Below are 19,931 nucleotides of genomic sequence, written 5' to 3'. Positions count from 1 at the left end.
AACATACATCTTAGTTTTTTGCTTTGTTCCATGTGTTGAAATAGGAAAGAAAAACAAGGGGACTGCAGGGTGCTACATGCTTCCACCGAGGCGTAATTGAGGCGTAATTCTACAGCCAGGCAGACACCGGCTGAAGGAGGTGAAATCATAAACTCCTTAGTCAGAAAATACAGTTCTTTGACTTTACCAAAAGAACGAATATAATAGTGCGGATAAATACGTTTATAACAACTCAATGAACTTACAGTTAAATGTAGACATTTCCCTTCACAATACTTGAACGTTCCAGTGTGACTGGAGTGATGGATTACACTGGTGAGGTCATTTCTTTTTGGCTCAGTACACCCACAAATAAAAACTGACCAGAAGCTCTGGAAAAGAAATTTAATAGAGGCCAGTAAAAAATACAGAGTAATAAATTAAAAAAAAAAAAAGGCTATCTAATAGGTAAAAAATTCAAGCCTTGAAATATAATAAAAGCACAGATATTTTTGTGTCAACAGTGTTAATGTGCTGCTGTTTACAATAGTGCAATATAATAATAGGTACAGTAGTTGGAATGGCTACATCAACAGGAAATCTTCCACAACCAGGGTGGTCGACACATGCACACGCACGCGCACGCACGCGCACGCACACGCACACACACACTTCTCCACAGCAGCAGCAGCTAGAGAGGAGTTTACAGTTATCAGACTGGACATATTTGTGTAGGTGAAGGAAGGCAGCGCTCCTGGAATAATTATCTGAAGTTAGTGCAGTGCATTACAAGAGAATCCTGCCTTTAACACACACACACACAAACACACACACACACACACACACACATACAATGCTGTAGAACATCCTAGCTGGGACCTGAAGTCTTCAGCAGAGCAATCCCACCTCCTCCCTATATAATGAGCGATGGGCAGATACATGAGACGGCGTGAAGAAGAAGGAATGTCAGTTATTTGGTCTGTTGATAACAAAGGAAAACTCCCCGGGACTATTTAATAAGTCTGGCAGTGAATGCAAGCAGGAACAGTTTAAAAAAGGCCATAGAACAACAAAGAGACTACAAAATAATAACGGATAAACTCTCGTATAAACCAGTGATTTGGATTCTAGCCTCTTAAGATCCAAAGTTAAAACCAGCTCAAGTCAAGAAAGAGAACTTTCTGTTGCAGTGATGAGACTACTTTTGGTTTTGAATGTGGTTAAGAGTGTTTCTCCACATGATGTTTACAGTGCAGATAACCTTCCAGTACAAACAGCCCAGCTTTTCTCCCAGAGAGGTGTGAGAGTGGCGGCGACGGGGGAGAGAGGGAGAGGGGAGAGAAGTGACAAGTGTGTCTATGCATGTGTGTGGTGGCCGTCGCAGGGGGATTACAGCGTGACAGGGTTCTAGGGGGTGGGAGGGGGCTCGATGAGGGAGAGGACGGCACGTGTGACAGTTGGTGTGCGGAGGGAGGTGGGGGGCAACAGACGGGATGAGATGTGGCTCATTTGTAAAGCTTGTTGTTCTCATCCAGTTTTTGGAGCTTCAACAGTCGACTTTACGAAGACTGGACCTGCTGTAGGAGTTCCTGCAGGACAGAGGGAAGACCAAACAGAGGAAAATAGGAATCCAAAACATAATGAATGGTTTGTTCATACAGTATAAGATTAATTTTTGAAATAAAATTTGAGTCAGGTAGTGAATGAGTAACTGAACAATCTAAATGAGCATCTATCTCTATGAAAAGCTCATTTCCGTCATAAAAAAACAAGACTTGATAATCAAAGCAAGTCATGATTTTGAGAAAGTAAAAATTATTAGATAAAAAAGTTGTGGTTGAAATCAGATTTTAAAAAACTTGCAATTTAGATCAAACAAATTAAACTCATGAGACAACGCAATTGTGAGATTAAAAAGATAAATATGAGGAGACAGAAAGCCAGATTTACTTTTGACTTACCGTGAGAGTCGTTTTATTCTCAAGGCCATGCTTCGTTAACCCCACCCCCTCTTTAAACAGCAGAAATGCGGTTGTCTAACTTTTAGAGACTGACAGCAAACATAGATGGAGCGCGTCTGTGACACGGCTGTCATTACCACCATAACCTACTGGAGCTGCAACGCTGCTCCATACAACATACAGAATATTATGTGTCGGGTTGGTCTTCCTGTATCTCTATGCTCATGAAAGTGTCCCTCCAGGCTTATGTAAAATGACTGTGTAAAAAAAAAACAAGCATATTCTTGGAGAGGCTTGGTTTGCTTCGCTTTAACTTATATTTCCCTCTTTAGTAACTCTGGAAAATGTGTCTTCAGTCTATGAGTATAAAAGTATGACTCTGACAGGTGCTGCAGACTGTTTTTGATTATAAACCAGCAGTTCATAGTCGCTCACATGCTCATGCTTAATGCCCAAAGCAGATGATAACAGAAAACATATGGCGGTGGTTTCCAGAGTCAAACAGGAATATCATCAACTTTTATTATTGATTTATGTTGCATTTCTGTGTGCACGATGACGACGTTGAGTATGATATAGTTTACTCCTCCACTTGACTGAAGGTTTGATGGGGTTAGAGAAGCAGCCTCAGCCTATGTTGTGTGTCTCTATGCGTAGGCGTGTGTATGTGTGTGTGTGTTTGAAGTCTCAGGTTACCGCTGTGTTTGTGTAGTCGGAGCTGGAAGGGTTCTATATAGCTGGGGGATCTTGCGGTTGATGAGAGGACCCAGAGCCTCCTTCAGTTTATTGTAGTTCCTCTCCAGCTCTCGGTGATATTCCTTCTGATCCGGCCCAATCAGGGCTTTATTCTTCCTCAGGGCATCCTCACACCTGCATGAAAACAGCACAGGAGGTTGGCGTTTGTTTTTATGAGTTACACAACTGTCTACATCTGGGATTTGGAGTGTGTCATCACCTCTTAGTGAAGTCTTTAAAGCAGAGGCGCAGTTTGTTGTGATGGCGAAACAGCTTCGGGTCATCAGGAATGTCGGTGAGAAAGACCTGCGCCACCTCCAGGGGGCCCTGTGAGGGGGAGGAACCGTTACATATCTGCTAAGGAATGTCTGTCACCACTATAAACACCGAGCCAGAATTTCAACCCCACTTGGATTACAGGGAAATGCAGGATTTTAAAAACATAACAATGATGCACCTGGTTGACAGTGGTGCCCACACAGCCCTGCAGCACCATCTGCAGCATCTTTGAGTCTGCTGGGTCCTGGTTTGTCGCGAAGGCGAGCTCCTGAGTCTTCTTCTGCATGTCCTCAATTGCTACTTCCATGGGGACAAGAATGATCTGGGGACGTGAAAACAACAGTAAGACTCCAGGTTGACTTTGTCCCAGCTAACACGCTGTATGACTCCCAAGGGGAAGGGGCCTACCTCCTCCTTGTGGATAACGTTGATGCGAGTCTTGATGTAAGGGAAAGCATGAGACACCGTCAGGATGGTTTTGCGTTTGTACTGCTCATGCAGGTCTCCGTGCGCACGGCCATCCAGAGTGAAGGGTGTACAGTACATGAAGGTTCGCAGATTGTAGTTCTTGTCAAAGTAAGTGATTCTCTCCTTTAGCTCGTATGTGTCGAAGAAAGGCTCCACGTAGGTGATCTGGAGGTAGGCCTGAAAACATGACGGTGATGTTTACCACTGCTTCCTTTCCAAGTAGCTTTGTAAACAGATTCAAATCAACAAGAAGTCCATTCATTCCACAATCTCTGGTATATCTACAAAGCTGCCTCACAATTATTTTTGGTCCAGTTTTTGTAACAAACTAAAAGTTAGCTTGCGGGCTCCTGCTATCTGTCGAGTCCCATCTACATATTTCACACAACTAGGGGGAAACAATGAACGTCTCTAACCATATTAAAAAACAGAAATATCATATTTTGTCCCTGATTTCAGCTAAATGGGTATAGACAGTGTGGACTGAAAACAAGCTAACAGGCTGAGAAACTATTGGCATGTCTGTAGTGCTCCATGTGCGTCACCCACATCTAATCAGATGACATGTCTACCCATCTGTACAGAAATACATTCCCCAGTAGGGGGCATTACAGACACCGAATAACTCTATTTGAAACAAAGCGTAACAGACCCATATTCAGCTTTCAATTCAAGTTACCTTGTTAGGATCCAGTTTGGTTTTGTCCACTGGGTTGGAGTCTTTAATAATTTCCACCATGTCATCCCCGAACCTCTCTGAGTAAAACTCCTGAGCACCAGAGAGATTCATCTTTAGACAAATGTTTCTCACAAATCACCACTGACACATTTATTGGTTTCATGAGTAGATATCGTGCCTCCAGTCTGTGGGAGATCTCGGCCAACTTGGTGATGGATGGTTCCTTATAGACAAATTCTTGTTCATCCAGGTCCCCGAAGCGACAGCCATAGAAACCCACCCGGAAGTAGGTCCCAAACATTCTCTGTTGCTGAGGAGTTGAAAAGTTATGAAAATAAAACATGATACTGATTATACTAATTCAACACAGATCCTATACTGTATGACCTCTTATTCTTGTAGCCTGGGAAAGTCTAAAAAAGTATAAACACTTAAATAAGGTAAAAATGAAAAGTAAGTGGCACACGTGATTTAGATCAGGTCACCTATATTTTAGGCGGTGACAATTTATTTAAAAAACAAGAAAAAAAGATTCACATCAGCCCTCCATGTGTGAAAGCTGAAATGACTGTTCCACTTATTGTGCAACAATGACAAAATGTTCAGGGACAGATGAACAACACATATCTAGGATAACATTTAGCTGCAGCACTGCACCAAACACAAGTCTGACTCCACCCTGTGAATATGGAAGTTTTGTCACTCACCCGTCAATCACACAGCAGGAGAAGAGACCAAGCAACAGGGAAGAGAAAATATATTATCAATGAAAAATGCAATGATTTAGTCATTCTTTTATCTTCAGGTGAGAGATGATGCTATGAGAAGATATCTAATGTAGACGGATCAGATCATGCCTCATTTACATATCTCAAATAAACATTTTAGAAAAGTTAATGTCTTGATTTAGATAATCAGCTGGAGGAGTTTCATGTTGACATGTGTAAATTGATTTTTTTTTTTTTTTTAGCTTTTTCAGGTGTTGGGTATCACCTTCAATCAAATATGCAAAACTTTCACAATATTAATAAAGAAGTTGTTACCTCCCATCCTGAACTCTGAGAAGAAACATACAAGAAAAAAAATCAGAATGAAGTTGATTATTTTCTCATCAAGATTGTGAAGTGCTCTGGATTTATGAATCTTAAACCTACCTGATTGTAGACTTTGTTGAAGGCATCCTGCAGCTTCCCGTGGACAGTAGCCAGCTTTTTAAAGTCTCTGTTGGCCTCGTGGATGGGCAGAAGAATCTTATACACCTCATTTATGGCCTCGTACATGGCAGCCTGTGTTTACAGCACAATATAAGACCATGTAGCTCTCACATAACGCGCCTTCAGCTATATTAATGACGTGCTATGTTAGCATGCAGCCTGTCACCATGTGGTTGGGGAATGTGAGTCGTACCATGTTAAAGGAGGCAGCTGCTTGCTCCAAGAGGCCCACCAGGCCTAACTCACTGAAGTACTTCCCAGCACAAATGCCCTCCTCCTCTGGAGACAGGACGTCATCTGATACTGCAGATTCCTCCAATACATTAGATGAAATATTCTGCAGGAAGGCAAAACTAACAGTTGATTTCAATTGCAGGCCTGAAACTTAATGCTCCACCTCGTTACTCATTCCTTAGCTACTTGTCTCTATGTTCTATATAGAATGGTAAAGTATATCATCTGTGCAAAATTCCCTTTTTGTCATACCCCTGCCCCTGTGTGTTGTAGACAAGCACTGACCTGAAATGTGACACAACCAATTGGAAGGTAACGACAATCCTCCAGCATGTTGAGGTATTCTGCCACCAGAGCTGCACTGTGGACCAGACAGTGGGCAGCTTCAGCATGGTTCCCTCTCTCCGAGTGTTTGCCTGCCATGTTTTGAAGCCATGTAAGACGAAGGTCTGGGGAGTTCTGGTAGCCCTTGGCGATTCTGATATGACAATGAGTGAAAGTAATGCTGTCATGAATATCGGTGCTTTAATTTTTGTCTGCCAGCCTTCATGATATGCATCTCAGTTACCTGTACATCAGGTCAATCAGCATCTCTGGATCCTGCTGATGCTCTTTCATTTTCACTGTGTCGGTAAGAATCATGTGCAGGTTGAACACCAGGTCCTGGACCTGCAGGTTCAGAGGTACAACATAGTACATCAAAAAAGGCTTTCCTAGTCATTGTACACACAGCATGATGGCTTGAGTGAATGATTCTTTGCATAAAACAGAGTGACGATGGCCACACAGCCATACTTCGTCTCATCCGTTACCTGCTCTGGGAAGGGTGTGTCACGCAGCTCTACATCCTCTTCAGCGTATGTCAGGATGGTCTTGAGTGACCGACGAAGATGCTCCTCATTGAAGTTCTGTGATGTTCCGACAAGCGAGGACAGCGACATGGTGACCTGCATCTTTACACGCGCAAAGTTCTGATAGAGGACAAAGAAAAGGTTATTATACCATCTATTCCACAATCATCCTGCTCAAAAACGTCAGTTAAGTGTCTGTTTAAGGGCAGGAGCAAGGTTATACCAAGACTGTCTAGACTTACATTTCCAATCTCAAAGTTTTGCCTCATGAGCAGGTAAAGAGAGGCAGAGGCATGACTTCTGACAGAGCCGATGCTGCTGCTGCAGTGACGTAGGAGACGCAAGCAGAGGTCTGCACACAGTTCTGTGTCCTCTTCAAACAGCATCTCTGGAAACTTAATACAAAAACTTTCTTTCACTTTTTTTACTCCTATTTTGTTTTTTTTTTCTTTACAATTTCAGATGAATGCATCATGTAAGAACAAAGATGAAAAATTGAGAAGGACTAAAGACATAAACAATTTTGTTTGACTTTTTAATAACTTTTTCTTAAAAGGTGTCAAAATGTGTTGGTAGATCAATGTTCACAGTGCATCCATTTACTCAAATATTTCAATTATTGGAGCTTAAAAACAAAACAAAACATTGGACTTTTTAAAACCCTTGTGTACCTTAAAGACCAGAGCCCTCTGTGTAGTGAAGCAGTGCTGCAGGAAGAGGGCGCTCTGGTTGCCTGCCATACTATGAAGAAGCACTCTCAGCACGCCACCCAACACACTTTCCTTCAGCTCTGATGCTACCACAGTCTAAGACAGGAGAGGTACAATAAATTACACAAAGAATGTTCTTCATTAGACAAACAACACACAACACTGTGTTTGAAGCAAGCTGCTGGTATCTAGCATGTCTCACCTTGACTATAATCTCCAGTGTATCCAGGACTATCAGAGATGCCTCTGTTGATAAGTTTCCATCCACCATAGACTCCTGCTCCATCTCAGCTTTAGTCCTGGTTAAAGGTATCATTTTAAAATGATCAACATTAATGAGCCATTTTGATAAAGACACAAGCTCTGTGTATGATTTATCCATTATTATGTCAGAAACGTACTTATCGACCCTGTCTGCATTCTGTCTCCAGTGAGTGACGTTCTTTCTCCACCTGACGTTCTCCTGGCTGCCGTAAGGACTCCTTTCTGGATGTGCAAACAATAAACATTTCCATTAACACAGACTTGTAAACACAGGTGACATATTACCGTACATCTCATGCTCATTACCTCTGCAGCGGCGCACCATCTCCTGACGAGCTCCAATGGTACCGAGAATGGCCTCCTCCAGACGGGCCTTCATGTCCTGAGACTTTTTAAAGGTCAAGCTGTTGATCCTCTCTAGAGTCTTCTTACCCTGCAACAACCACAGACATGAAAAGGAAGATTAAAAAACAAACAACCTAATAATCTGTTATTTATATGTAAATTTCCAGCCAACAGCAATGGGGTGGAGGAATTACCACCTAGTGTCCTAATTAGTATGTGAATTATGGCAAAAAAGTATTCCTTGAGGTCACTGTGACCTTTGACCACAACATTTACTTTAAAAGAATGATCAAAAATAAACTAAGTACTGACAATAAAAATAGGTACCATTCTAGAACCAACTAACAGCCCACATCCCAGTATGTATTATAGCTCTGAACTGGATGAATTAAGCATGTGAAAATGGATAGAAGCGTAATTAAGTCCTCATGCGTGTTGTTGCCAGGTTATTGCACCTTGTATTCAAAACAGGAGACACAGAGATGCAGTAGATCCAACAGGCGGTTGATTTGCAGAACAGACAAATCAGACATCCAGCGCTCCAGGAGAGCTGCATCTGCATTCTTCAGCACCCACAGGAAACACACCAGAAGAGTCCTACTGCACTCGGCAGAGAGAGAGCTGGACTGGCGCCCAGCCTATTGAGGACAAACATACAAACTCACTTTAAATCTGCTTTAGAGCAAAAGAAGATGGATGTTGACAGAGTTATAAAGAAAACTGATTGTCTGACAAGCTAATAGGAGTGGCTGTACTTCAGTTAGATTAACATCATAACAGAAAGCAAGTGCTTTTTGAATAAGTGTTTGTGTGGAGTAACAGAGAGGCCAGAGTGATTGTCGAAGGCAACAGCAGCCCCCACACACAGGCCAGTCTGTGACCTGTTGGGCCTGGAGGAACAGGCTGACCCTGCTGCTATCACTCACCACTGTGGGGAGTGAAAAGGGGGCGGTTTTTACATGTGGCAAAGGGGAGCCGGCAATCGCCATGGCAACAGACTGACTGATAGTGTTGCTACTGTCTGGGTCAGAATCGTCAGCGTGGGCTGAGGCATGGCGGACCCGAGCTGGCGAGGAGTCTGCAAGACACAATAACACTGAAAATGAAGCATATTTCATCTTAAGGTGGTGTAGGGCACCAACAGTATCGGTATATGTTTCCCACTGACCAGAGAAGTCGTGCAAGTGATGCAAGATCTCCATGACGATGGGAATGAGAGGCAGGTAGAGCTGAGCGACGTGGGCTCTGACCTGAGGGTCACTGTAGCGAGGGTCTGCATCATGGCTGCAGAGCAGGGAGTGAACAGCACTAATAGCCTTTTTATGAAGGAAGAAAACCCTGTAGATAAAAAAAAGAATGAAGTTGTTTTTTTTAACTGCTCAGTTATGCATGCTACATTGCTCTTCATTTCAAAGTTTAAAACTCTGAAGATCCCAATGGGAGAACTGCATGAAACTGAATTATTTTTGTTTAGGCAACTAAAAATAGCTGACCCTTCTCCTTCAGGATCAAGGATGAGAGAGAGTTCAGTAAGCAGCAGCCCAGACAGGAAGTGCTGCTGTCGAAATGGGACAGAGAGCTCAAACATGCTGGCCACTCCTTGGTCTTGCACCATACTGGAAAATGCTGAACCCTGTGGACACATCAACAGACAGAAGACTGAAACTGAGCAGAGCAATACAAAAGTAAGACAGTGGTAATACTGCTTTAAGTCTAACCACATGATACTCATATGATGAGTTTTTCATTGACAAGTTCCACCACAAAGCAAACACAGCCCTAGTCAGGTATGAGACCTACTAATGAAATGATGACAGACAGAAATATTGTTTAACTGCATTTTTCCACTTGCTGTTGTACCTGCGAGGTGGTGGAGGAGGTGGAGGGGGAAGGGGAGGCTGGAGGGCTGAGAGTTGAACAGGGCAGGTTGAGGATAACGTAGTGCTCATGACTGCAGACGATGCGGGTGAAATCCATCCTCAAAGCATTCAGAGAGCTGGGGTTCTGTGTCGTGTGGAGCTTGTTGGCAATCTATCAGACAAGTTTGTTTGACTCAGTATGAGATATGAAAAAATGCAGAGGTGTAGCATGGGGGGGGGCAGCACCTGTTTGTAGTAGGAGCGGATGAGATTGAAAACAAAGCCCCGGTCCATGAGAGACAGCAGGTCATTCAGGAAGAAGGCCAGACTGCTATTCAACCTCTCCACAAGCTCCACATCCTGAGAGAGAGAGAGATTTACATTAGGAGAGAGATGGATGTGGTCTCGATAAGAGAGAGAAATATTTGAAAAACAAACCAAAGAAAAACATTTGGTTACTTAGGTTCCAACAGCAGGTTGAACATAATGTAACTAAGTACTGGAAAAACTAAAAAAATTGACATTTAGCAGGTCAGTTTTTTGTGGTGTAGCTTTTTGGTCTTGGCACCTTGTGGTATCGGCTGGCAATGTCTGCACTGATGGCACACACAAGTGCAGCAATATCATCTACAAAGCGGTCTGGGAAACGCTGACGTCGGGGAACGTCCAGTTTTGCAGTCAGGAATAAGTGATGGGCCATGCTCTTTGTCTGGAGGAGGAAAACAAGGGGAATTTGGTGAAAATGTTGCTTTTCCAGTTATAATAGTAAGTGTGTGATTTGTGGCTTGACTCTGTACAAAGGCTTATACAGTACTGACCATGAGCTGAAAGAAGAACCAGGCCTGCTGCAGCGCTGCTTCCCTCACAATGCTGGTGCTGACGACCCACTGTAAGGCCAGCTCCTCATGGAGCAGCTAGACGTGAACCAACATGCAGTCAGTTGAACTTACATTAGGAAACCATTTTATGAGCTAAATGAGCTTTTAGTTCTACAGTAACATCTGTTTTTTTCCCCACACGCTGTTAAAGATAACTGGTGGATAATCATTTACTAATTCAAGTTTAAGAAACTGAAATAATTTTTTTTCCTCAAATTAAATGAGCAACAGGTGAGGGTAAATTTTTTTTTATTGATTTCATAAGTACAGCTGCCACAGATTTAATATTCAAAAAAATTCAAATTGATTCTTAAATGAGGCAAATCTTCACACTAACAGACAAAATTGTTAAAATTTAATAAATGATAATTGTTAATAGTGTTACAAGTTGATTAATGAAACAACATCAATTGTGTTGGTTTGTTTTAGTGGATGGCAGTTTTACCTTCTTGGTAATGAGCCTTGTAGGAACTGAAAACAAGGCCACGCTGTCCAGAAAGGCAGACATGCGATTGCAGCTGCGGTCGTTTGTCTAACATGGAGTGATGGTGAGGTGAACACACAGAAATAGGGACAAAGTGATGTGAAAAATGGATGGATGAAAATGAATGGGTGGTCAGAGAACTCCCCATGAACTCTGATGAGTGCGAGGCCGAGATGATGTTACTCACAAACAGGACAGTTATGGTCTGTTAGGCGGCAGTGAGAGGATGAGTTAGCAAGGTGTAGTTGCGGACAAAAGGGTATGACAGGTAGGACACGGCTAGGAGAATGAGATGCAAACAGAGGCGCTTGTGATTTGGGAGGAAACGCCCACTAAGAGGTGATCAAGCAGGATTAGAGCTGCACAAGAAGTCAAAATAAGGTCACAATCTTCGATTCACGGCTCGATGCAAGTTCAGTTTAATGTGACGAGGATTCTGTTTTGATTGTGTTAACAAGGAGACCGACTGCACAAAAACAAGACATTTAAAATCTCTGAGCTGGATTGACAGAAGTTAAGTGTGTGTTGTAATAAAATACAGTTTAAAATAATAGGGTCTTCGCCTGAAGTACCTCCAGGCTCAGGCCCTAAAAAAGCTTTTTCTGAATAACATAGATGTGTCAGAGTCAAGAAAACCTGGTGAGGTGAGGAGGAACAAAATACATCCATCCCCAGTTTTGACAGAGATGTAGAGCTTAAATTTTCGAAAGTTTTGTAGGGAAATGGTAAACACCAACTGCTACACTGTATTTTTGAATTTAGCAATTCCTGTACTTAGGAACTGTGGTGTCTCCAACAACTGTAGAGAAAATTGTGATCTCAAATTTCAGCATTTTGCAGCTCTATTCCAGGTGGAGGAGGAGGAGGAGGGATTTGGCACCTGCTTGAGCTCACAGCTGGAGTTTGGGTTCCGGCGTAGCACAGATCTGGAGCCCCCAGGGGCATAAGCAGAGTTTACCCAGGAGTGGGAGCGGTCAATGCCCTGCCACAAGCCACCGCAAACACACAAAAACACACACATACACATTGTGGCAGGACACAGAGAGGAATTGCTTGAATTTAATTTATCATTAAAGTGAAAACTGGGGAAAAATAGAAAATGTGGTAAGGAACAGAAAAGTGCTGGAACCAGAAAAGAAAGCAGGAGGGGGGAAATGAATAGAAGAGTTGGGGTACTTTAAGGACAGGGGCAGGGACAGGGGCAGAAAGCAAAACTCTGACTTTGACTTAAGCAACAGACAAGAATAAAAATGTGACATTTTGCAATTAGACAACCTAAATAATGCAGAAATAAAAGTAATGCCCAAAATGCATACAACATAGAAACCTCAGCATTTCCAGGACTAAATATAAATGTCAGACCAACAAAAAAAAAAAAGCCTTTTTCAGACTTTGCACACATAATAACACAGAGCAGTGATCCCCATAATAATGAAAAACTGCAAAAATAGACACAACTCACCTTGCTGCCAATGATTCTTTGCACCTCTTCATCAGGAGAAACTGGAGTGCTTGCCAAGTCAGGGTTAGAGTTGCTGATACTCTTTGAGCGAGCCAGGTGCAGGCTACTTGGACGGACCGTTGCTCTCGATAAGGTTGCATACATCGCAGGCATGTCATAGGACTGGCTGCCTCCTATACAGAGGCAAATAAACAGCCATGAGGCCAGTGAAATGACTTCCTTTGGTCCCATGGAAGGCTTGCAGTAAATTTCAGACTAGACTAGAAACTCACCTGGTGGCACCGCTGGTTCAGCAGTGGGCAGTCGAAAACAGTAATGGATGTAGGATGCAAGCAGGTTGTTGCGTCCGTGTTGGTCCTGGTTCCCTTCAAGATTTTTGTGGATCTGGTTGACCAATAAAGCCATAGCTTCAAAGGCAGCCCGGCCAAGGTTTACTGTAGACAAATAAACAGGAACAATGTGAAATTGAATTTTATACAAAGGCTTCACCGTACATGATGTGGGATTGCAGGATTCAAATTTTACATACAATGCTTTATATATTTATCTAAAGGCTTGAAAGATTTTGATGCAAGATGCAAGATGCACAACGTAGCATTGTAGCCTGGTTCATAGAGGTGCCTGTTAAATCTATAGAGGCAATGATGTAAAATAGTGGTAACTACAAAATGCTCACCAATTTGGCCAGCTATGACCGGTGGGTAGACGATGAGCTGGATGAGTTTGTTGAGGAGCTGGTGCAGAAACCTGACGCAGGTGTCCAGGAGAGCCCCTCTTAGCGCTGACATACTGGCCTTCAGCTCACCCTCCATGTTTGCCTCAGTGATGATGACATCTTTCAGGCGGAAGGGGAAAGAGTACTCCTCCAGCACGTACACCAGAGTAAAGAACTTATCCAGGTGGGGGTCCTAGAAGTGCAAGCATGATAAATACAAAGCACTACTCAAACACGATCAACTTCCATTTGGCAGCACTCCGGTAATCAATGTTCGACATTCCAGGAAACATTTGAGGAGGAACCCCCCCCACCCCCACCCAAAAAACAGCCACCCTAGTATTAAAAAGTATATTTGTCTACCTGTGTGTGAACTGAAGAGGCTGCTGTCACCTCGACATTGAACACTCCTTTGTGATTATCCACCCACTTCATGCCTGGGAGCTGAACCTGCCAGAGTGACATACAACTCATTTAACCCTCTGTCACATCACACAGCAGCAGGTGACGGCAGCCAAACCGATAATCAGACAATCCCTTTAAACACACTCACGTCAGGGGTGAGCACAGAGTAGCTGGGAGGAGGCTTTTCTATTGAGACGGGCAAACTGAAGGAGCCGGTGCGCAGTCGGCCATGCTGCATCAGAGGGATCCACTGCAAGAAGAAAGAGAAACACACACACAGTCCAACCGATGGCAAGGCAACAGTAGAAATGATCAAAGAAGTCAGTGTGTGGGTGGATGTATTCAATCAGGTGGAGTGTTCTCTCTCACTGTGTAGCCCACGGGGGTCTCCAGAGGAGTGTTCTGTTTGGGTTGGCAACTGATGTGGTAAAAGGTGAACAGCAGATGGTGATTCTCTGTCAGATTGGCAGGGATTTTCATCTTCATCTCCTCATAGAACTCAGGAGACCTGAGGGGCACGAGTTAAACTCACTGTTTAGGAAAGGCACTATGAAAGAAAAAAAAGACTGGCTGGAATTCAAGGGAAGCTTACTTGTTATGGTATATGACAGGAGTGAAGGCCTCTTTCATGAACTCAGCACAGCTGGACTTCCCAAAGATAACCTGGAGGGCAAACATGGATTTTACATGTCCAACAAATGTCCCTCTTTAGCAGAATCATCATCTCAGCAGACTTTCTATACACACTGTCGTAATAGGTATGCCTAGACAAAACTAATGCAGTTAATAATGGTATTTTTGGAGGCAGTAATTTGTGGTGCTGTTGAACTGTACTGGAGGTTGCTCATATTTTGTCAATTCCATTTATATGGATTTAAGATTGATACAAAAATTTAAGAAGCAACTAAATGTTGAGCACTTCAAATGAACTCTGTTAATAACATAATATCTGATTTGGGTTGCTAAACAGACCAACATATTTTGACAGACAATTATGAAACCCCAGCACCTTAAAAGGTGGCATTACCAATTCCCTTGCCAATGCCACACTTTCTAGGAAGTGTACTGGCATATCCAAAGACCAACTACTGTTTTTCTGTTCCTTATACCATTTGCATAGCATAATAAACAGCATGTTTATCAGACAAAGAAAACCCAATGATCTGGTTTCATCTTCGCGAAGGGAATCAAGTCCTCATAAACAAATACAGGAAGGAATCCACACAAAAAAGGACATTTTCTTTTAACTTCTTGCAATACATATCTGCAATTTTTTCATGACGATGTGTGTGGTTGTTTCTGAGAAGCTGAAGAAAGATCACAAAAATGTACAAATTTATAAAAAAAAAATTTTTGGTGCAGTGCTAGACTGAGAAGTTGTCATGAATGTTTTTGATCCGATCTCCAACAAGTCTACAGGGGTAAATTTCAATTTAACAAGTACTGTACCAATGTTATCAGAATGTTGCTTCACAATCAACAAAACTAAATCACAGTTAAACACAAAAGACGTGCTGTAGCTCACTACTGTAACAAACCCTGCTTTAATCTCTCTCTCTTTGAAGAAGCTCCTTCTGCCACAAAGACATATAGTATTTCACTGCCTCAAGCTGTTCTTTGTGACTGGAATTACATTTCCCTGAAAGCATCCCAGTGATTTAATTGATGACAGTGTGATGACTCACTGGTAAAGCTTGAGCAGGGTCCTCTCCTGCCATGAACTGAACTTTCACAGCAATGTTCCTCACAGACCCCTGGCGACTGCTGAAGTTCAGGCTTTGTGGATAAACATACAGCAGATTCCTGACAGGCACAATGATAAAAGGCAGAGGGTGAGAAAGAGGGTAATCCCCCCCCCAAAAAAACAAACAGTAGAGACATGAAGGACTTGAGGCGACTTTTCTGTCCATCGACCACAGCTACTTGTGCATTGACTATACTGGGACTCATTTTACAAGACAGGAATGAGCTTTCAAACATTGCTTGGTTGTAAAATGTATCTTAATGTTCAATCAAAGCTATCAAACACAAAATTCTGAAACAAACTAATGAATACAATTTAATGAAATGTAATGCATTGACATCCTCACATGGGAAGAAGGTGACCCAGAACTGGTTTTGCTTGGTGAAAGTGACCTTAACTGTGATCCAAATCAAACATTAGGGGTAACTTTTGTTGATATTTTCAATCAGCTGATTTTATTCATGTGTCAAGATCAGACCACTCACCATACAAATATGCATTTACAATATAAATAACATAGATTTGAGAAAGGTTTGTTGCTACTCAGTGGAAACCATTCACTTTCTGGGAACAACAAGCATATGCTGCATATGTTATGTATGTATTTCACATGTGTTTGTGACCTAAATGGCAAAATTTGTATCTCAGAGGTTAAACTTCAAGGGAAGGCCACATACGAGACCTGCGATCGAACCACAGCTGAGCTAATGTTTTACTACTGTATTGCACGTACACATCAATTTAAATCCCACTGAGCACCCTCCAGATCTATCATCCTGTCTGTATTCCCAAAGTAGAAACTTCTGCATAGCCAAGATAGACAAATGTATCTATCATAGCTCCACCTTCTACATTTGGAGAATAGGATACTCTGAATTTACTTTGGACAAGGACATCGGGGCTTTTGGACAACTGATCAAAACACACGATTCAATTACAGTGAGTTTGCAAGCCAGTGGTATCATGAAGACAATCTGGAGTGTGTTGGTGCTTTGTCTGGTGGGGGATTTCAGAGCAGCGGTCCATGCAAGCCCAATCAGGAGGACTGGTACAGAAGACATGGCTGCGCCACAGGACGAAGTCAAGGTGCTAATGTATGGTGTCATTCAATTCAGTGAATCTTTCAACCACATTTATGAAACCACCGAGGCAAAGATGGCTAAGATCAGCCAAACTTTGAACAACCATGAGGGTGCACTGAGGCAGCTGGGGGAGCAGACAGAGGAGGCTGCTGAGGTGGAGAAGCAGATAAAAGGAGTGATACAGTTGCTACAGGTAAGACAACACAAATATGTTAACAGTAGGTGACATGTTCTGTTAAATGGTCAAGTTGTTTAAAAAAAAAAGCGATGGAGGATTTATATCAAATTGGTGATCTAAATGTGTAACATGCAGCAACAGAAAAAGTAAAGAGGAGGAATGTCAAGTATCTAAAATCAGCATCAGATTGCGCTCCTACAGTGTGTTTCTCTGCTTTCAGGAAGAAAAACAACTGAACAGACATAACAAGCAGACCATTTCTGATTAAACAATGAAATGATTCTTAACTTTGCCAACAATAACTTTTCCTGTCAAAATCCACAATCATATTCATTATTCTTTTATTCCTTTTGCCTGTGTATACTCTTAAATCTAACTTTTTGAGAAAGCTGCATGTGTTGCTTCAGGGTAGCCAGCTCCAATGAGATCATTGGTGGAGGATGAAGATAATAATGGCAGATACTCTTTTGACAGGCCCAGATGGCTAAGCAACAGGCACAGACCAAGACGGCTAAAGACTGGTTAGCTAACATTGAGCAGGAAGAGGTGGAGCTCAAGACCAAAGTGAAGAGTATGGAGGTGTATCTCAACAACACGTTCCCTACCAGTGTCAAAGAGTTACAGGTAAGGAAGAGAGGAAATCTTCTCCACAGAACCAGAGGGAGCAAACATCTTACAGATCTATCATCACACTGCATCCAGCACCCAGCCAACTTTCATCTCTGGTTGATCCAGAGGCACTTCATACATGTAAATACCAGACACTGATGAGGCTTTATCTTTATTTGTGTTTAGGAAAGAGCAGCAGAGAACGCCAGCATCTTGAAAGGTTTACAGTATTTGACCCAGTTCCAAAAACAGAATATTGAGACTCATGATGGGCAGCTTTCCACACTGCAGAAGATGGTAAGTCCCTTGTTCATGTGGGTGGTCTGCTATGTGTGGAGTTTGTTCTGTAAATTTACTGTTTTAATTCTCTCTTCCAGAGTGAATCTATGTAACATCCATCTACACCCCAGCACTGGAACGTCACTGCACTCCCTTCCCTCATTGTTGCAGCTCAAATCTATTCTTGAGGAAACATTATTCCGTGTTATTTGTCTTGACTCTGATGAAAAGATTGTTATGAATAAAATAAAGTGATTTCAATATTGTCTTATTTGTAAATCCATATATAAAAAACATTAATTAAAAGGCTGTTTCTGTATCTACCCATTTTACAATACATTATTTCAAATAAAATTGATCTAAATTTGAAACTGAGAACCTGCTGTCTTCTGAACACTAAAATGAGAATGAACTAAAACAATGGAAAATAGATAAAGTACAGGTGAGAATATGTATTTGTACTATTATTCAATTTACACTGTGTGTGGTTTTTTTTAACACTTACCTGTAGCTGGTATGTGGCGTATAAACATAGCGAGCGGGGAACTCCAGCACCTCTTTGGTTGGACGAACACGTGGATCAGGGTACGGCTTCACATGAAGCAGCTCGGGTGACAAACAGTAATGAGGGGAATCCGGGGCTGGAGAGATGTCAATCTTCAACTGGGCTGAGGAACAAAATAAGGTGTGGATAAACAATGAATCATGCATAAACATTTGCAAATGAATCCAGATATTATCAATTACAATCTCAACTATGTGTCCATTTTTAGGTCACCTGTGACAGGTCTCAGTCTCCGCAGTACTGAGGACGGTCTGCGCATATCTGCTAGGAACTTGTAGAGATCTTCATCGCTCAGTCTGTCGCCCTCCTTCATAAAACAGACAGAAAAGCACAATTTGTATTGGGTACAAATTTGTCAGTAATAGTTATTACTGCTGTAACACACTGAAGACACAACTATGAATTACAAAAATATTTTTGGGGGAAATAACGTATCATATATCTTACCAGACCGAAAAATCATATATAGAAAACTTATTCGTGAACAGAAAAACAATTCAGTTGAAAAAAAATTGCATGGCTGTCTGTAGTAAACAGCCTTCTATGTCTCTTATGATTATAGAATTGCAAATGACAATCTCTTTTAATTGTTCATTCATCAATTAAGAAATTGTTTCAAAGCTTCAGAATCAGATCTGGGCTGATATTTGCTGCTTAGGTTGCAATACTCAGCTTTACTGGCACAATGATGAGTGATTTGGCTACATTACATCATCGTATGGAACGTAACAACTTTGATGACTAAATCTAAGTCATAACTATCACCACACGACCAACCTGTTTGAAGAAGTTGGTGACTGTCAGTGTTGCGGGACGGAAAGTGGCAAAGTTGCACATGTCATCCCCGACACTCATCCGTTCAAATGCCTTTTTCTTCCTCTCATTCCAGGTTCCATGGCTTTTTCGCTCTGGCAAGGAAGTAAATCAAACAAGAATTGCATGTTGTACATGTCAGGGGTGTATGATGGTTGAGTAGGAGAGTTTTTTTCACCAAATGTGTGAGGGTTGGAGTCAGCAGTACCTGAGTCAGAGTCCGGGTCTGACCGATCCAAACCTCCCACACTGCTGACTATGTTGAGAAGGTGAATGGCTGTCCAGGCAAAAGGCATTCGGAACGAGCCAAGACGATTACATGACTGCTCTGCCTGCAGACGCAGCTTCTCCAGCTTCTCCTTGTGCTGCAGCAGGACAAGAGCAAACATGAACAGAAAATTATATTAGAAGGGCACTTTCTAGACTGCAGTCCTATGTCGAGGTCCATGAGATATGTCCTGACTAATAAAGCTAATATTTCCGTATGACGCATCAGGGCCCATTTTTAATAGACATATTTCCTTTTGAGGATACAATGGTGTCAATGAGAGCAGCAGCAGTGTCTTCATACTATACACAGGGTAGACTTGTCCCATCATTGAGATAAAGTAGAGAGGCAGGACTCCAGCTCATTACTCAGGTAGTACATGATGAAAACGTGTTTCAACTCGAACATGAGTTAAATAAAGCACAAATTAGGTGGTGGAGCTAATTAACATTTTTCATCCACTTTCATGTTTACCTTGCAGTGTGTAACCAGATGTGAAAAAACAATTCATCTATCCATCCATCCATTTTCTACCGCTTATACTGTTAAGGGTCACGGGGGGCCGGAGCCTATCCCAGTGGCATTCAGGCAAGAGGCTGGGTTCACCCTGGACAGGTTGCCACTTAGATAGACAACTCAGTCACACCTACGGTCAATTTAGAGTATCCAATTCACCTCGTCCCCTCTTGATGTCTTTGGACTGTGGGAGGAAGCTGGAATACTGGAGAGAACCCACGCAGGAACAGGGAGAACATGCAAAATCCACACAGAAAGATCTGTGCTCCAGTCGGGGCTCAAACCCAGAGCCTTCTTGCTGTGAGGCGACAGTGCTAACCACAGCACCACCATGCCACCCTTAAAAACAATTCAA

General features: G+C 42.3%; 2 protein-coding genes across 7 annotated transcripts in view; one reads left to right on the top strand and one right to left on the bottom strand.

Annotated features, from left to right (window-relative positions):
- Positions 1-99: 99 nt before the first annotated feature.
- dock6 (dedicator of cytokinesis 6) overlaps positions 100-19,931 on the bottom strand; it is a 41,216-nt gene continuing 21,384 nt past the window's right edge. Inside the window, exons 11-51 of one of the 6 annotated variants that reach the window (XM_086184207.1) lie at positions 19,001-19,157; positions 18,757-18,887; positions 18,193-18,286; positions 17,920-18,082; positions 15,208-15,325; positions 14,115-14,185; positions 13,892-14,030; positions 13,671-13,772; positions 13,481-13,567; positions 13,079-13,310; positions 12,675-12,836; positions 12,403-12,575; positions 11,821-11,922; positions 11,128-11,145; positions 10,902-10,988; positions 10,397-10,492; positions 10,147-10,287; positions 9,825-9,938; positions 9,580-9,750; positions 9,213-9,352; positions 8,888-9,057; positions 8,646-8,797; positions 8,175-8,357; positions 7,681-7,807; positions 7,512-7,596; positions 7,313-7,409; positions 7,072-7,206; positions 6,643-6,795; positions 6,362-6,520; positions 6,118-6,218; positions 5,835-6,027; positions 5,509-5,652; positions 5,256-5,387; positions 5,145-5,159; positions 4,280-4,405; positions 4,102-4,191; positions 3,363-3,599; positions 3,133-3,276; positions 2,896-3,002; positions 2,637-2,810; positions 100-1,568 (exon numbers count right to left, since the gene is read on the bottom strand). In XM_086184207.1, the coding sequence (XP_086040333.1) occupies positions 1,526-1,568; positions 2,637-2,810; positions 2,896-3,002; positions 3,133-3,276; positions 3,363-3,599; positions 4,102-4,191; positions 4,280-4,405; positions 5,145-5,159; positions 5,256-5,387; positions 5,509-5,652; positions 5,835-6,027; positions 6,118-6,218; positions 6,362-6,520; positions 6,643-6,795; positions 7,072-7,206; positions 7,313-7,409; positions 7,512-7,596; positions 7,681-7,807; positions 8,175-8,357; positions 8,646-8,797; positions 8,888-9,057; positions 9,213-9,352; positions 9,580-9,750; positions 9,825-9,938; positions 10,147-10,287; positions 10,397-10,492; positions 10,902-10,988; positions 11,128-11,145; positions 11,821-11,922; positions 12,403-12,575; positions 12,675-12,836; positions 13,079-13,310; positions 13,481-13,567; positions 13,671-13,772; positions 13,892-14,030; positions 14,115-14,185; positions 15,208-15,325; positions 17,920-18,082; positions 18,193-18,286; positions 18,757-18,887; positions 19,001-19,157 (5,265 nt within the window). In that variant the 3' untranslated portion in view covers positions 100-1,525. Of the gene's footprint in view, positions 1,569-2,636; positions 2,811-2,895; positions 3,003-3,132; positions 3,277-3,362; positions 3,600-4,101; positions 4,192-4,279; positions 4,406-5,144; positions 5,160-5,255; positions 5,388-5,508; positions 5,653-5,834; positions 6,028-6,117; positions 6,219-6,361; positions 6,521-6,642; positions 6,796-7,071; positions 7,207-7,312; positions 7,410-7,511; positions 7,597-7,680; positions 7,808-8,174; positions 8,358-8,645; positions 8,798-8,887; positions 9,058-9,212; positions 9,353-9,579; positions 9,751-9,824; positions 9,939-10,146; positions 10,288-10,396; positions 10,493-10,901; positions 10,989-11,127; positions 11,146-11,820; positions 11,923-12,402; positions 12,576-12,674; positions 12,837-13,078; positions 13,311-13,480; positions 13,568-13,670; positions 13,773-13,891; positions 14,031-14,114; positions 14,186-15,207; positions 15,326-17,919; positions 18,083-18,192; positions 18,287-18,756; positions 18,888-19,000; positions 19,158-19,931 lie in introns of those variants that run through there. The other 5 variants (XM_086184208.1, XM_086184209.1, XM_086184210.1 and 2 more) reach the window with 5 other exon arrangements.
- Positions 16,054-17,763, top strand: angptl8 (angiopoietin like 8). Its single transcript, XM_086185127.1, has 4 exons — positions 16,054-16,541; positions 17,001-17,150; positions 17,322-17,432; positions 17,513-17,763. The coding sequence occupies exons 1-4, from the start codon at positions 16,230-16,232 to the stop codon at positions 17,525-17,527; spliced, it is 588 nt and encodes a 195-aa protein (XP_086041253.1). The 5' UTR covers positions 16,054-16,229; the 3' UTR covers positions 17,528-17,763.

Source organism: Aulostomus chinensis, chromosome 18, assembly GCF_037954235.1.
Source record: "Aulostomus chinensis isolate RoL2024-O1b breed Wild chromosome 18, RoL_Achi_v1.0, whole genome shotgun sequence".
In the NCBI taxonomy this organism is placed as follows: domain Eukaryota; kingdom Metazoa; phylum Chordata; class Actinopteri; order Syngnathiformes; family Aulostomidae; genus Aulostomus; species Aulostomus chinensis.
This window is presented reverse-complemented; position numbering and strand designations above follow the sequence as displayed.

Coding starts and splice junctions, on each gene's coding strand:
- angptl8 (XM_086185127.1), top strand. CDS start 16,230: ATGAAGACAATCTGGAGTGTGTTGGTGCTTTGTCTGGTGGGGGATTTC. Junction 16,542..17,000: donor GAGTGATACAGTTGCTACAG/GTAAGACAACAC, acceptor CTCTTTTGACAG/GCCCAGATGGCTAAGCAACA. Junction 17,151..17,321: donor CCAGTGTCAAAGAGTTACAG/GTAAGGAAGAGA, acceptor ATTTGTGTTTAG/GAAAGAGCAGCAGAGAACGC.